Below are 17,206 nucleotides of genomic sequence, written 5' to 3'. Positions count from 1 at the left end.
CAGTTGCTTATAGGAAATCTCTTTCTAATTTTATTAGGTCAAACAAAATCAGTCCCTTACTTTTCTAAGCGTTTCAACCAGAGTCTAGAAATGTGAATTTAGAATCAGCTTCCTTGCTTGATTACAATCTTGAAACTATTTTATGGTAATAGAGCACAAAGGTCCCCAACTTGTTTTGGCAACACTGACCAAGCTCATTCCTGCTGTGTCTCTGCCCAGTTTCCTTGCAAACATAGAAGACCTGGGCCCAGGTACACCGGAACCAAGTTGTGCAGAGCAGCAGCCTGTTTTCAAGGGTGAGGTGGCGTCTCAAAGCCTTGAAATGGGTCGAAGTTTTTCCTATTCACACGCTCATAGTTCCATGCAGCGTGGATCTCGTGCGCTCAGAGCTCTGATTTAACCAGAAACCAGTGTGAGCAGAGCCGGAGCGTGGGGAAGGGGTGAAGGGAGTGGCAGCCAGAGGTGGCCAGGGCAGGAAGAAGGTCTCCCAGTCATGGAAGGAAGGCCCTGGCTGGTGCTGTGGCAGAAACGGAATCTGGCCTGCTGGGGGCTGGGCAGCAGGTGTGGAGAGAGCTGGAGGGCCACTAGGAGCCAAGGACACTCCCAGCCCAGAGATGGCCCTGCTTTCCAGAGCTGGGCCCCTGCTATGGCTGCTGATTTCACTGTAATCCCTGGAGAAGTAGGATTTAGGAAATGCACTTGTGCTGTAAAGTGGAGAAGGATTGCCACATGTCACACCCCCCAAACGGCTCAGAGCACCCCAGGGTTCTGGAAATCGAGAAGATGAGTGCCGGCCTGGTTTCAGGATGAATACCTGGAGTCTCAGGGGTCCTGGCTCCAGACTCCTCTTCCTGCTGGTGGCGTGGAGCCAATCGTGTGCTGAGGGAGTCATTATTTTTACGCTGAGTTGATGCTTCCTTCTGCACCCACAGCCCTGGCACCTCATTAGCACCTCATTAGCAGCCACTGTACGAAACAATCAGAAGGGTGTTCTCAGGGCAAATGCACTGAGCACCGTTCTGGTGTTTAGTGGGTATTGGGTTATTAAAAGTTTTTCAGCATTTAAAGGTTTAATTTTCCCACAGGGTGAAAAACATCCTGCCCTGGACTGAATTCGGGGTGTGCCCTCACTCAGCTCCCGGGGTTGCTGTGTCCCTGCTGCCTCAGACAGGAGCTGTGAGGGGGAGGTGCTCCTTAGGAACTGTTGATGGACAATGGTCCAGGGGTGCAGGGGCCACGTGCAGCGTTCCCCAGCAGACAAAACTCCCAGACTTACGGGGTAACGTTGGTGAAAGTGCTGGAGAGCAGCAGGTGCCTGTGGCAGCACTGGGTCCCCGTCGCTGCACCAGATGCCATCAGCCTGTCCATCAGCACTGCCCCCTGCTCAGTGATCCGTTTCTCCAGCAGGAGAAGGTAGTTGGGAGGCATAGAGGTGCACCATCAGTGTCGGCACTGGGAACTACTGCCATCACAGGGTTTGCCGCTTGCAAGGGCAGGAGCGGCCCCCTCGGTGTAGAGAGGTGGAAGTGTCCCTTCTGCTTAAACCAGCAACCCCAACTCCAGGGACTCACGAATTCCCACCTCCACCTCAGCCATCCTGGGGTGGCCTCTACCTGGACCCTGGGACCGGTGGCCAACATTGATGCTGAAGGCCCTTGGTCACATGAGGGTCCCCATGTCCTTGGGGGCTAGGCCACTCTAGAGAGACCAGGAGCAGGAGGGTGGACCCTCCAAACTGAGCCACTTACAGTCCTCCCCGCCAGAGGAGGGAAGTGATGGCCACAGTGCTACCTCAGACAGATGAGCACCTGTCCACCTCCCCTTACCCACCTCCCCCTGTCCACCTCCACCTACTTTCATCCACCTGCCCACCTCCCCCGTCCACCTCCCCCTGTCCACCTCCACCTGCCCACCTCCACCTGTCTACCTCTACATATCTCCATCTGCCCACCTCCCCCTGTCCACCTCCACCTGCCCACTTCCACCTGTCTACCTCTACCTGCCTACCACCCCCTGTCCACCTCCACCTGCCCACCTCCCCCTGTCCACCTCCACCTGCCCACCTCCCCCTGTCCACCTCCACCTGCCCACTTCCACCTGTCTACCTCTACCTGCCTACCACCCCCTGTCCACCTCCACCTGCCCACCTCCCCCTGTCCACCTTCACCTGCCCACCTCCACCTGTCTACCTCTACCTATCTCCACCTGCCCACCTCCTCCTGTCCACCTCCACCTGCCCACTTCCACCTGTCTACCTCTACCTGCCTACCACCCCCTGTCCACCTCCACCTGCCCACCTCCACCTGTCTACCTCTACCTATCTCCACCTGCCCACCTCCACCTGTCTACCTCTACCTATCTCCACCTGCCCACCTCCCCCTGCCCACCTCCACCTGCCCACTTCCACCTGTCTACCTCTACCTGCCTACCACCCCCTGTCCACCTCCACCTGCCCACCTCCACCTGTCTACCTCTACCTATCTCCACCTGCCCACCTCCCCCTGCCCACCTCCACCTGTCCACCTCCACCTGCCCACCTCCACCTGTCCACCTCTACTTGCCTACCACCCCCGTTCACCTGCTCCTTTCCACTCCCCCTGCCCACCCAGCCCACAGGGCCTCACAGACCAAGCCTAGCCCTAGCCATGGCCTCCTCTCTGTGTGATGAAGTCGGGGCCACCATCTTGGACCTACAGTGTTTTCCATCACAGCAGGTTCTCAGCAAGTGGCTTGAGGCTCAGTCCTTCACGCTGAAGTCAGCCCCTGCAGACTTGCTGCTGCTCTGTGGGCTGAGGGGAGACTGAAATCCACCCGGTGTCCCCCACCAGGACAGCTGTGGGTGGAGTTCCTGCTAACCGTACCCCTCCAAACCCAACACCCTGGAGCATCCCCCAGCAGGCTTTTGATGGCATCACCTGGAGCCCCCCAGCAGGCTCCTGATGGCATCACCTGGAGCCCCCCAGCAGGCTCCTGATGGCAGCACCTGGAGACCCCCCAGCAGGCTCTTGATGGCATCACCTGGAGCCCCCAGCAGGCTCCTGATGGCAGCACCTGGAGACCCCCCAGCAGGCTCTTGATGGCATCACCTGGAGCCCCCAGCAGGCTCCTGATGGCATCACAGGCTTTGGAGAAATGGTTGGCTGGAAGCTGGTTTGGCTTTGTTCACAGTAGGGGAGATAGAAAAGAAGTGTTTGGGGCAGAAAGTGTGTGAGCTGGACTTTAGCTGTGTCCACTGAAGAGGGCAGTGGCTGCCTGGTGCAAGTGTCTGTCAGGGTGAGTAAAACTGGTTCTTCATGTGAGTGGCAGAGGCTGAAGCTGGGAATGCCCAGTGTTCCAAACATGGTGTGATGGATCAAAGACGGAGCGGACCTCTGACAGACTCGTGACTCTGTGGAAACAGCAGCTATCCCGGGCTATTCTAGGAGGCTTCCTTCACTCCCCACAGCAGGAGTTCCATTGGTACCAGATGTCTGGAGAGAGAAAACCAAACTCAAGTCACCCTGCTCTGTCCCCAGAAGCCCTCCCGTTAGAGCCAGGGAGCTGCTGTTGAGCAAGTCGTGGGAAGAAGTGAAATTTCACATCTTTAAGGCTCTGCTCCTCTTGAAAAAAACAGTAGAGTAGTAAAGTAGGTGAAGTAAATAATCCACACAGAGTCTTGTTGCCGTGTTTTGACAGCAAAACAGACTGTTATGAAAAATAATATGTATTTTATGTAGTTTGTGCCCAATTCATAACATTTTCACTCTTCAATTTCTCCCAAAAACACATCCCCAAACCTCCACCGATTCCAGAATCTCATCAGCCTTATTTGTTTAATGCTGCAGAAGTTCTTTTTGCACGTGTCAACTCCTGTGCTGCAAGATGCCACGTGAACTTTTCTCTGTCATTACAATGAAATGTAATGAAATGTAATGAAATGAAGCCGTGAAATGTCACCCCAAGTGCATAGGCAGACCTGCTCCTTGCAGCCGGGAACCGTGTCCAGAGTGAGTGTTCCATGCATATGTCACCCTGGTTGTCTGCGAAAGGCTTGCGTCTCTCTCCATGCGATTTCTCTAGAAGAACCACATTCGGGGTTTTCTTGTCAAACTCAGGAACTCCAGCTAGCAAGGGTAGAGAGCTCGGTGTGGCTGCCCTCCGTCTGACAGATTAATTACCCAGCACCCTCTCCTGTCATGTTACCTGGTGCTTTCTTGGCTCCTTCATTGTGGGGGGTGTTTCCCTTCAAAGACATTGTCATAACTGTTACCTGCATTAAGGGAACTGAACAATGGGAGTCGTGAAATAAGGAGGTATCTGATTGCCTGATGATGGACAGCCATCCAATCAACAGCACACGGCAGAGGAGCTCAGGGCTGCAGGTGGAGTGTGTCCCATACATGGGGAAGAGTGGTCCCTGTCGGCCAAGATGCTGTCTGTCTGGAACGTGGAGAGGGGCTCACTTTCAGAGCATCTCGTCTCCCTGACCACCTTCTGCAGGGCTGTGCTTCCCTGTTTCTCGGACGCATGTCCCCCTGGTCGGGAGCAAGGCCTGGCTTCTCCCACAAAGCTGCCTGCCTTGGCGCACCCTGCTACCTTTTGACATGCAGCTCCAGGAAAGCATGGAGTGGACCCCGGTTCCCATCCCTAAGTCAAGGTGACATGGACAGTAGGAGGCAGCCCTGGTGTCATGGGCTTGCAGCCACAGGTGGCCACAGTTTGGACGGAGCAGAGTCACACTCTCTGGAACAGGAGGGCACAGTGAGAAGGGAGCACCAAGAACGAGGCAGGGGCAAAAGCGGGTGAGCGCCGTGGGGGAGTCTCCGTGGGGAAGCCTGGGTTTCTTCCCTTTCAAAATCTGATCCAATAGGAAAGAAAAGCCTGGTGCCCGGAGGAAGACCAAGCGTACAGAGAGAGTTGGCCCAGATTCTGAGCCAAGAGGTCAGGCTAGCCAGGAAAATGCCTCTTTCCTTGCAAACAGAGTGTGGGATTGGGCAGCGCCACCTTGGGTCAGGGTGACACCGGGAGAGTGGGCTTGCAGGCTAATGGCACTAACGTGTGCAGGAGCACAGCGTTCAAGGAAATGCAGAGGTGCCTGTCTGCGTCCTCCCACAAGTCGCCCGTGACAGTGGGGGTGTGCTCAGGGAACATTTCTAGAACCCTCCATGATCAGGTAGAATTGTCTCTGAAGGAGAAAGCACAGGAGGAGGGGCAGTTTTGTACTAAATAGATGTTTTAGCCTTGAAAACGGAACACAGTGTCCTTGGCTGGGCATCTTCCTTTTGCATTCTGTGCCTTGGAAAATGAAAGACACAGATTGCCCATTATCTCAGCCTGGGGACCTGAGCGGACAGAGCCTTCCCGGGAGGGTGCGCCTGCCAGGCCCTGAGAATCAGTCCGGGCGTGTGGGGGTCCAGGCTCCATGGCGGGGCCCAGAGGCTGCGAGACAAAGGCAGAGTCAGTGTCCTGACAGGCTCAAGGCGTACGCAAGCTGTGGTAAATCACAGGGTGCACGTGGGAGTCACAAGTTGGAAAGAGGGGACAGAGGGACGGAAGGAATTCCCTGGTGGGGGAGAGTGCTGCGCGCAGGGCAGAAGCCTGGCAGCTGCAGGGTGTGGAGCGTCACCGTCTGGTCACTTTCTCTTCCATCAGCGACACTTCTCCTGCTTCTGAGGGCTGGCCTGACCTTGGGCTCAGATGGCCTCCAAAGCCAGACACTCCGGCGCTGACCCCGCTCTCAGCCATTGCTAGCAGTGTGACTTCAGCCATCTAATCCACGTCCGTGTCCCCGTTTCCTCTGCTGTCATCTAGGGCTGGTGATGGCCCAGGGTTGCCCTGGTGAGCTGCGGGGGAGGGCTCATCCCATCCTGAGAACCCCGCCTGGCATGCTGCGCACCACATTGGCCTTTAGTGGTCCCTTGCTGTCACTCCACCCACTGAGGTGCATTCTAAAGAAACCCCCTGGGGTCCAGCCGCTTAAGCAAAATTGTAAGAATTGATGGAACCTCCAAAAACAAAATTTTTAAATAATCATTTGCTGTCATTTATATTTTTAGAAAAAAGTTCCTTTTTCTGCTGGCTTCCTCCAAGAAATGCCATCTGTTTCAAAGCAGATTTGACAATTGCTAGCACTTTCTTTCAGGCGTAGGGGGAGACGCTCATGTTTTGTGAGCATCTGGGAACCGTGCCTTCAGTGCTGCCAGGGCTTGAGGACTTGTTGTCATAGTATTGAGGGAAGTGGCTTTACTTTTTTTTTTTTAATGAGCATTATCAAAATTTAGACAAAACTGGTTTGCTGGCCCAAACTTCGATGCTGGTTTTGTCATCCTGAGATTTTACAAATTTAAGAAACAATACATGGGTTGGCTACTAATTAGGAAAATATTTTAGAGATTATAATGTACAATCTGTGGTTAAGATCTTAATGAAAAGTTCTAGAATGTTCTCCCAAGGGACTTTTCCTCTTTAGAGGAGCAGCTTTGCATCTGGACATTATTTTCTAACTTTGCCCTGAAGATGTCCTGAAACAGCTGGGTCGTGGTTCTACTTGGCCTCTGTTGGACTCTCTTCACCCACCTCTCCCAGGCCCTCAGCCACCTTCTCTGGACCATGACAATAACCTAACTGGACAAGCCACCAAACCCGTCTGGCCATAACACCTCCCAAATGACTCATCCCCAAAGAAACCTGACCCGGAGCCCTTTCACCCACAGGATAGGTCTGAACCCCTCAGGACGGGGAACAGAGCTCTCTAGGGAGCCTCCCTCCTGTCGTGGGGAGAGCTGTGTCCTCCAAAAAGATGCAGGTTGAGATCCAAGACGCTTGGGACCAGAAGTGCCGCAAATCACAGAAATTTTTGAACGTTGGAATATTTGCATAGATTTTACAGGTTGAATATTTCAAACTCAAAAATCTGAAATTGAGAAACGCCTTGAAATCTGAAACTTTTGGAGGATTGTGTTGGTGGGGGACATGGACGCCTAAATAATGAAAGAAACAAGAGTTGTGCTGGGTGGGGGCTTCCGCCAGGCACCAGCCGAGGAACCCGTGGGGAGGGGTGAGAGCAGGAAGGCTGGCCTTCCCGGAGGTGGCCCACAGGCCGGTGCGTCCCCCCAGGCTCCACAGACCCAGCTGTGACTCTCTCTTTTGGTTCTGACGAGGTCTTGTGGGTGACCCGGACTTTGGCCCCAGGACCCAGGTGGGAACCCCAGCTCTGCCGTAGCCTGTTGTAAGTCACCTAATGGAAGCTCGGATTCCCAGCAAGCCCTGAGGCTGGGCTGGAATTTTGCTGCCCTGGGCCGTGTGCAAAGCTGCCCATGGCAACTTACCTACCGGAATGTGCTCAGCCTGGGTCAGCGACACCCGGCGGAGGCGATGGGCTCTGCGACCTCTGGGAGTTGGACTGTGGACAGAAGCCGTGCTGTTCCAGGCAGCCCATGGGCCCCATCCTCGAGACCCTGCTCCTTTCCTCGGGGTGGGCTGCTGCTGGGCAGAGTCCCGATGACAGGCACCAAGCCCCCCCAGCCTGAAGGTGGAGGCTGCCGCCCTCCACCTGGCACATGCACCCGGGGCTCCCTCTACTCAGCAAGAGGCGGCCTCCAGGCCCCTGCTGGGCTCTGGTCCCTGGTCAGTGCACTGCAGACACACTTTCTTCCGTCCTTGCTGTCTGAATGTCACCTCTATGTCCACACACGGGCTTTTACGGACACCCTTAAAGGGATCCCAGTGTCTTCCAAAGGCACCTCCTTGCAGCACCACTGTGCGCTGCCGTCTTCAAGCCCAGGAGCTCCAGGTTGCTCCCCAGGTCCCGCGGGACCGGCGAGTCTGTAACGAGCACCGCCCATCTCCGGGACTGAACTACCAAGGCTTCACCACCAGCCGCGGCTCCGCCATCCAGGCTCAGGAACCGCACCCGGGGACCTCAAAGCTTTACACAGGAGTCTGGAAGTTTCGACTATTTCTAGGGAGCCTACCCCAGTAATTCACAGACAGGTGAAACACAGAAATACCAAGAGGGTATGTTTGCAAGGAAAATAAAAGAAAAATCTAATCAAGTGAGAATATAGGTTTGGATACATGAATATGGACCACTGGGAATGGACATGATTTAAAAGGCTGAGATTAAACATGTAAACACACTAGGTTGGATTTGCCTGAAGACATTTTGGGGACCAAATATATAGAATCACAATATCCACATTAAAAGACAGAAATGTTTTGCTTTTTCAAGAAGGCAGAATAAAAGTAGATTTAATGAAAAGATGCAACCCTCCATGATAGTTTAAAAAATAAAAAGCCTCATATATTGTTTTTAACCCTAATCCTGGCATCAGGCCAAGCATCTTACATGTTTTAACATGTTAAATCCTTATAAAACTCCAGTGTTGTATAATACTATTAATATACTTAATTTACAGATGAGGAAATTGAGATTCAGAGAGGTTAAGTAAGTTACCTGAGGTCACACAGTCAGAAAGAGATTTGAAGCCAGGCCTGTTGAATTCTGCCACTCCTCCCCCAACTAGCACCCACGCACAGCCTAAACATTCCATTCCCAAACCCACTGGGCATGTGCTCATTGTCCCCAGAATGTAGCAGGCGATTTGAGCCTGTACTGAAGTTGATTTCAAGGCTCAGCTTAAGTGCCATCAAACAGAAATCTTCCTTGACAGACAGACCCCCAGGACCCTCTTGCTGCCCTCCTCCCCCCTCTCCTCTTTGCCCTAAGCTAGAACCCCTCGTACCCTGGGGCTCTGAGTTCCATGAGGACCAGAACCCTTTCTCTGGAAAGCCCTGCAGTGCCAGCCACCAGCCCCCTTCTGAGGGGGGCAGCAGTCACCTGCTAGAGGGCTGAGGACTGGGCTCGTCGGCATCTTTGCCCCGCGTGCCAGGGGCTCCCTCCTGTGGGAGCACGTGACACGGTTAAGACAAGTTCACTGTCACGGCTCAGGGGTGCCCTGGCATCTGGCCAGCGAGACCAGGCATGGGTCCCCGGCGCCCTGCCCAGAACCACCCACCACAAAGTCTCCCAGCCCAGAGGTCAGCCCTAGCGGCTATGGTACATCCATCCGCCTGTCCCCGCGTGGCCCCCAAGGCCGCCTGGTTTTGCCTCGCAGCACCCAGCATGGAATGGGTGGACCAGCCCGGGACGGAGACTCATTAGCTGAAGGAAATGTCTGCGTACTGAATAAAGCGGCTGACCCCCAAAGGGAGAAAACGAGAGCTCAGGGCACAGCATCCCCGACGGTCCCTCGGACAGATGCAGCCGGGAGGCCTCTGCACGGGACAGGACGTCTGAGGCTGCGGTGGCACAGTCCCACGCTGAGAGGGCTCCTGAGAGGGCTTGGAGAGCACCCTTCCCACTCTGGGTGGTGGCCAGCCGCTGCCGGGCAGGAATTTCCTGTCAGCATTGAGCACAGCGGGTGGGCGGAGGGAGGGCAGGAGCTCCCGCAGGGAAGTGTCCCGGGCTGGTCCCTGACCTCAGCTCAAAGAGACCCAAGGTGGGAGAGGAGACTACAGCGTGCTGGGTCTGCAAGTCCACTCTCTCCTGGGCACGGTGATGCTGCAGCGGGTACTGACCACACTTTAATCCCCAAAAGACCAAGTTTCAGGAGGCCAGTGTAAAGCAAGGAGAGTCCCCGAATGCCAGCAGCAGCATGAGGAACATCTCAACAGGAACAGCTCAGCCACCCTACAGAGTGGGGACATGGTGTGCCATGTTGGAATGGCCCCTCCAGAGAGGTCAGATGGATGTCGGTGAAGAGGGGTCTGTGAACTGGGAGTGTGGGGAGCACTTGGAGCTGGGGGTTCCCCAGGGATGGCTTAGAGGAGGGAGGCGCCCAACCCCCTGGCCCAGGACAGCGGCTGTCTCCCGTGCGGAACTGACCGAGCCCTGGGCTTTCTGTTCATGATTCCCTGAGAAGAAAAGGCGACCGAGCTGGCCTATTCCTTTGGGGGTTTCTCTGCTGCTTCTTGTAAGAGCTGGGACTTTCACAAAGGACAGGCAAGGTGGACGTTGCTGCCAAACGTGACAGAGAACCCCGAGGTCACTCTGCTTTTTAGGGAACACTCCTGCCTCTGGCCACACAGACCAGCTTGTCCAGGTGTCTTCTGCTCACAACCCCCAAGTCACACCACACACCTCAGCGCTGGAGAGAAGAAAGAGGCGCTGAAAACACGCACTTCACCCCAAAACTCCAGCCCTTGCTACCAGCTCTCGTGGGACGCGTGAATTGTCACCAATGTCCCTAGAAAGATGTGCCTCGTGTGTTTAATGAAACAAGCTGGGGCCCATCTCAGCATGTGGAGGTGACGGTTATGAACGTGATAGCTCTCAGTAGTCCCCTCTGTCACTTATGATGCAGCAGACAGCAAGGGACAGAGTGAGGAAATCAAAACCAGGAGTCGTACTGGGGGGACGGGGGCCCTTCCAACAGTCAGTAGCCAGTGACCACCTGTCCGCTCCTCTCCCTGCTCCTTTCTACAGTGCAGCTGATGGGAACTCAGCCGCCCTTTCCAAAGGTGTCCCTTCCCGGTGGCAGATGGACAGAGTGAGAGGGCTGCCCAACCAGGGCAGCGCAGCCCACCTGGACTTCCGCCCCCCAGCCAGGGATCGCGCTGTGTGCCCACTGACGAAATGAGCCCCAGCCCTAAGTCAGACGTGCACGACAGCCTTCTGTCCCCCGGGCCTCAGGTGTGGGCACCATTTGCCAGAGGATTCGGGGGTTAGCCCAGCTCCTCCCACTGTGGACTGTCAGAGAGCTAAGGTTGGGAGACACTCCTGCCTCCGGCCACAGGGACCGGGCGGTTCGGCCCACAGCGGCCGTCCAGGGCGGCAGGCTGCAGTATAGTGTAGGAGGTGGGGGTGCTGAGGCCTGGTTCCGCTCAAGGCACCACAGCGAGCCAGCTGTGCTGCTGCAAACAGCATTACGACGGGGAACACAGTGGGCCCGTTCAGAGAGCTCTGCCTTTAGTAAAGCTCCATAAACAGCAGGAGGTAGTCAGTAATCATCAGAAGGCACTTGTTAGTTGTTGAAATGCAGCCAGATCTTTCGAGATGTTTCTGCCCCGTGTGTGAAACGCTTGCATGAGTCACTCAGGGAAAGGAGCGGATCCCCAGGAAAGCCTAAGCCTACTCCAGGCTCAGGGGGACAGAGGAACCCACGAGGCCGAGGGGGCGATTCAGGTGATTCTCCATCAAGAGGCTGTTTCAGGAATAACTGAGGCTGGAATACGAGGGGCCCCAGCAGGTCCGTCTAGGCACTGCCCTGGCTGCTGGTTGTCTTCTGTGTGTTCTTGCCTTCGCTGTGCTCTGTGCCCTGGGGACTCTCCAAGACTCTGTCCCAGCTCCCTCTCTTACAGTCTAGAGCCTTCTGTGCCACCTTGGGAAGGTCCAGACCCTCACCCACTGCAGAGCCAGCTTCTCGTCCTCAGACCAGCACTCACTGGTCACTGCCAGGGAGGTGACCTGTCCCCTGCCCCTCACCTACCTCCCAGCTGTGTAATACACACAGCATGAGTGACAGGAGTTGACTACCCCCACCGCTATCAAAGAGGAATCAGAGGTCAGAATTCATAGCCTTCCGCTCATTCGCCTTAGAGGGGGACTGTTGGGTTCCCAGTGGACGCTCGCCCCACACAGCTGGTCCTGCCAGCCATCTTGGAGATGAGGGCAGAGGCCGGCTTCCTGCCTCATGGAGCGAGCACACTCAGGAGGCCAAGGCTGTGGGCTGTGAAGACAGGTTTGCCAGCCCTGGCTCCGTGTCTGCCCGGCCGAGAGGCCCCACCCGTGCCGATGGCCACGAGGTCACCTTGATTCAGAAAGTCCCGCGACCTCCCGCGTTTTAGGCAGAGCTGATGGCAGACAGAAGGACAGCTGAAGTTCTAACCTGCTCTCTCTTCTCATCTCACGCAGGGACGGATCTGCAGGAAAGCCGGCAAGTCAAAAAAGTCCTTCAGTCGCAAGGAGGCCGAAGCCACCTTTAAGAGCTTGGTGAAGACTCACGAAAAATACGGCTGGGTCACCCCGCCCGTGTCTGACGGCTGACCGCCCGCCCGTGTCCACACGCACCGACTCCCTGACCTCTCCTCCCCACACTGCACACCCTCCATCCTTTTCTACTCCAGCCAGAACTGCACCCTGAATGCCAAGGAGGCTTGAAGTCATTTATGAACAAGTGCATTCACAGAGAGAAGGGAGCGGATGCCACTCGGGTTAGGTTTCCATGATAAATGAATGATCATCTCTAAGCGCTTTAGAACACATGTCGAGATGGTGACGTTCCCCAGCCTGCCCATCCCCGCCCTCCCGGCACCTGGCCCTTAGCTTCTTCCCATGACAGCAGTTCCAGCGAGCAGGCGGGAGCCTCGGTGCTCGCCAGCTCCAGCCCCATGTAAACGGCGCATTCCTGTTTCCTAGGAGCACCTCGCACTGCGGCCGGCCGGCCCCTGTTTGCTGTGCCCTGTGTCTGTGTCTCTCTTCCTGGCAGGTCAACACAACCTGAAGACGTGTCTTTCTTTCTGTGGCCTCTGGTCTGCTGTGACATCATTTAGACCTCATCCATGCTCTGACCTTCGGCTCATGAAAACAATTTAACATTGCCGGGTTCTAGTGATTAAGACCGCCCACTTGGTTACCTTGTGCTCTCTATGCTGATTGTGTGGTGTGCTGCTGTTCCAGATAAACCAGTGCCATTCCATGAGAGACAGGGACGCTGCAAACGCATGCCAGGTGCACCCCCTGGGGCTCAGAGCAGTGACAGAGACAGCGGTGTTGGTAGAGACGAGGAGACACTCCCACCGGCGGCAGCAGCGTGTTCGTGCTCCTGCCACCAGAGCAAGGACAGTCTCCCACTCATGCAATCATCTGACTCGTTGGACTGCGTGCTAGTGACGGGGAGACGGAGCTGCCAAAGGAGACCACGGGATCGCACCTGACTTGCATGGCCGGGTCTGTTTCCTCCCCAAGTAGTCACACTGTGTGTCCCTCACGGTTGAGATGCGGGCACCTCGTGTGGTGTAAACCTCCTGTTATTTAATCTCCCGCCGTTCCATTTTTCTCTTCTGTTAAGTTACTTAGAACTTTCTAAGAAACTCCATGAAATGAGGAAATAACTGTTTATAATAACTTGCGGAAAGAGGTAAAAATGTTCATTCCAAGTGGAAAATCTGATTGGACACATTTTAAATAAAATCATGCATACCTGACACACTGACTCAAGAATCCAATCATTGTGAGCTAGGCTTCCATTTAAAATATTTCATCTGCTTTATAAAATGTTAATATTCCAAAGACTGCAAACACCAAAACTTGTACTTCAGGAGCAACAGCTCACAGCCAGGAAATGCAGTCTTAGGAACCCACAGTCTTTGCAAAAATCTAACAGGTGGAAACAGTCCCATGGGGCAGCCAGGGAGATGAGGAGAATCTAAACTGAAAGCACCAGGGACATCTGGGTCAAACCCAAACCTCCCGCGGTGAAGGAAGAGGCCACTTCTGGACGGTTGCGAACAACTCTTCAGGCAGTTTCGACTCTCCGGTTGCTGTTCTCTTTGTTCCAGGGTTTTGGAGACCAGAGAGGCTTCGCCTCAAACAACAAGGTCTGCTCCTCGCAGAGTGACTGGGGATCAACCAAATCTATCCTTTATTGTTGTTCTTATTTCCTTACCCTTCCTTATTTGCCCCAAATACACAAATGCAGCTGCCAGGCTCCAATGACCCACTTGAGAAGGCCTGACCTCGAGCTCAGGTTCCCTGAGAGCGGCCGTGGTCAGGAAACTCGATGACAGTGCCTTGCAGCCTGACCTCTCTGATCCCCAACGTGGAATTCTCCAAGCTGGAACCAGTGAGGGGCTGATGGTCTTTGGCCCTGGGACTGTTGGTTGGGATGGAATTACTCCATGGGCATTGAAGACCTAGGGCAGAGACCTCTTCTCAGCTCAGGAAAGCACTTGAGTTTAGCAATTTCCAGGTGAAATTGAAAGCAACTTCCTTTTTTGTTTTTGAAAAAAATATTTATCCAAGGCTGCATCAATTTATTTTTTAATCAGCTGATTGGAAAATGTGTTCACCATTGTGTCCAGGTAAGCAGGACAGAAAAGTGCTGCCAGGGGACATGCCACCACCTCCGTGGGCTCCATTACTGCCCACAGCGAGGCAGGGAGACGTGCAGCTCAATCTCAGCCGTTCAGTGCACCTGGAATTTGGGTTATTTTGCTCAGCCTTTCCATTATGTTTGCTGGAAACCTACAGAAGAAATCAATTCTTCAGTGAAAGAAAAGCAATTTTTCATTTAAATAGAAAGAATTCCAAAATTTCAAAGCAGTGACAACGTAAAACATGCCTATTGCTGTGAGTCCCTATCTGGCATCCTGCATCATGGCAGGACACTAGGGGACCCTGTGTCCACCGCACTCTGGTCCTATCATATCTTGGCCAGGAGCCTCACTCTTCCCCTCTGCAGGAGATGCCCCCTGTGGACCCAGTGGGAGAGGAGACTTATGCTCTGTGTCCTGGGGTTATGTTCCCACAACGCCAAAAAAATGGATCCCTCTTCAGACAGACGGCAAGGTGATCACTGGAAGGAGATGTTCGCATCTCACATTCTCCATTAATCAGCTGGAACGCAAATCAAGCCAGAGGCTGCAGATCCAAAGGAAGAGAAAAATACCAACTCCGATGCTTCCCCAGCTCCCAAACCCCTGCCCCTCCCACAGCTTTCCCCGCGGGCCAGGCCATGACAGTGACCGCCTGGTTCCTGGGCATGTTCTCCAAGGCCTTCCAAGGCCGAGGGGAGGCTCTGAGGAACTTATCAGCGGGCCTGTTACCCACCCCTTACATGACCCAGTGCTGCATGAGGGGACACAGTCTCCCTCATCCATTACTCACATACACCAGGCTTCAGGCCTCCGTTTCAGCTCCCAAGTTCATCCCATCTATCAAAATTCAACTTTATTTTTTGAGAGATAAACCTACAGACCAGGGGAAAACACCTGGGATTGAGAGGCTGAAGCCCAAGTCTGCCCCAGGTTCTGGCGGGTCACATCACCCACCTGCACCTGGCTTTCTCTGCTATAAACTCCACTAGACCCACTCAAATGACGGGGGCAAAGTGCTCGTGAAACCAAAGACTGCTGTATGAATTTAACACCCGAGTTTCGCGGTACCAGGAAATTTATATCACAATAACAGGCTTTAATTAGAACACACTTGGAGACCTGCTCAGAGTGAATAATTATAGAGGTTAAAATGCAATTATCATGTAATTACATTCTTGCTTTTCATCCCCAGACCTCTACATTCTCACTCAGCCACTGGCTCCCCACCCAGTCCGCTTCCCTCCTAGAGATGGGCAATCAGAGGAGTTAAGGCACGTCTCAAGACACACAGGAAACGGCAGCCAGGGAGACACGTGCACAGCTGCCCTGCAGAAACCACAGGCCCGAGACTTCCTGACTCCTCAGCAGGAAGATGTGGTGGAGGAGTCAGGGGTGAGCCACAGCTGGGCAAAGGGAAGGAGAGGGCGGCTGCAGAAATGGGACAGGCTGGGGTTTCCCTAGAGCCCTGAAGGGCGGAGATGGCGGTCACTGGCTCCCTGTGCAGGGACTGCATGTCGTCGTTTTATCAAGACCCCTGAACAGCAGGTTTGAATGGAACTTTCTTTCTGGGGAAAGAAGACCGTGTCTTGACCACAGGGAAGGTAGAGCCACTGCATCTGGGAGGCCACTTGGCCAAACTTCATGCACTCTATAGTGAAGGGGCGAGTGGCGAGGTCACCATCTTGCTGTGGCTGATCCTTCATGATGCACCTCCTGAGGTCATTAGGCTGTTCCTGTGGCCCACACTCAAGCACACACCTTCCTCCCACCTTCGGGTCAGCACAGCCACAGGCATTCCAGACTGTCTGGGGAACACTGAGGTGATCCATTCTGTACCGAAAGCCAGTAGGTGCACAGGCAGGGACCTGACTGCAACGGCCCTGGGAACTGCAGGGGGGCACTCTGAGCTCAGCCTGCATGACCCCCGCCAAGTTGAAGACATTAAAATGGCCCATGGCTCTGCTTCTCAGTTGTAGGCCTTATTTTTCCAGTTTTTGCAGCCTCCAGTTCACACGTGTTGAGCGTCTCTCATCCCCAGGGCCCATCTGGCCCGGAGAACATGGCCAGTGAACTGGAAAGGACAAACAACAGTGAGTGTTGACATTCGGCAAGGCAATACGTGATCTTAGCTTGGTTCCAGAAGAAACGGGAGCAAACTGTGCTGGCCGAATAATCATCATCAAAACAGAGCACTTGAAGAGCGCGTAGGTGCAAATAGAAGCAGGATTCTCTCTCGAGGTTGTAGCGGAGCTAGACAAGCAGCAGTGGCTGGAAGGGTCTGGGGCAAGGCCATCCTCCTGGGCCCGGGGGCCGTACGGAGCGCGGTGTGGTTTCCCGCTGCCGACTCACCCTGTTTCTCTCGCAGAGTTGAACTATGCCACTTGTCGACACACAGGCATTCTGTACCTCTAGATCTTGGGCCATCACTGGTCATGACATTAATGGAGCTGAGATAGAAACTGCCATACGCCGATGGGCTGGGTCTCATTCTCGCTTGCCTTCTCCGCGAATGTGATTCTATGTCATGAATGTTGTTGACACTTTGACAATGGTAGGATGCTAACTGAATATCATGTCCACTTTCAGGCCATCGGCGCAATTCACAGTGAGACTGCCGAGTGTCCTCTTTCTAGAGGTATCCTATCCTGTAATCCTCAGAAGGAGGGAAATCAAAATGCATGTGCCATAAAATAAGAAGGAAATGTTTAGCATCGATCTTAGTTTGGTTCCAGAAGAATGGTGAGTGCATGAGTCAAACCATCTAGAGGCACTGCCCCAATTGGAAAAACGATTTGGAAAGCAAGCCTTGAAACCCAATAAATGTCTTTCTGTGGAACGCTTGTCGTGTGCTCGCATGGTCTCTGCCGGGGGCTGTCAGGGCTCCTCTGGGTCTCTGTAGTCTGTGGTGGGTGGCTTTCCGCCATGTGGGGCCCTCTGATGGTTCCTGCTTTGATTGACTTGTGGTTTGCCAAGTGAAAACTTTGAAGTTTGTCGCCAGGATCCTCCATAAAAATCAATGAAATGCAACCGAACCGTGTGATGAGGTCTCTTCTGCTGCCACCTGCACTGTAAAGGTTTGTAAAAGTGTTTGCCAGAGATTCCCAGTAAAGTTTCTCAACATAATTGAAAT

At 54.1% G+C, this 17,206-nt stretch overlaps 1 protein-coding gene across 1 annotated transcript in view; it reads left to right on the top strand.

The window, feature by feature from the left end:
* Positions 1 to 16,912, top strand: part of Ube2ql1 (ubiquitin conjugating enzyme E2 Q family like 1) — a 40,690-nt gene extending 23,778 nt beyond the window's left edge. The window contains exon 2 of the mRNA XM_046430355.2: positions 11,894 to 16,912. Within this exon, the coding sequence (XP_046286311.1) occupies positions 11,894 to 12,025 (132 nt within the window). The 3' untranslated portion in view covers positions 12,026 to 16,912. The remainder of the gene's footprint in view (positions 1 to 11,893) is intronic.
* Positions 16,913 to 17,206: the final 294 nt, after the last annotated feature.

The sequence above is a fragment of the Marmota monax genome, unplaced genomic scaffold, assembly GCF_021218885.2.
Source record: "Marmota monax isolate L192 unplaced genomic scaffold, Marmota_monax_Labrador192_F-V1.1 WCK01_AAM20220418_F8-fsc00082, whole genome shotgun sequence".
In the NCBI taxonomy this organism is placed as follows: Eukaryota; Metazoa; Chordata; class Mammalia; order Rodentia; family Sciuridae; genus Marmota; species Marmota monax.
Note: the sequence above shows the minus strand (reverse complement) of the source record. Positions and strands in the feature narration are given on the sequence as shown.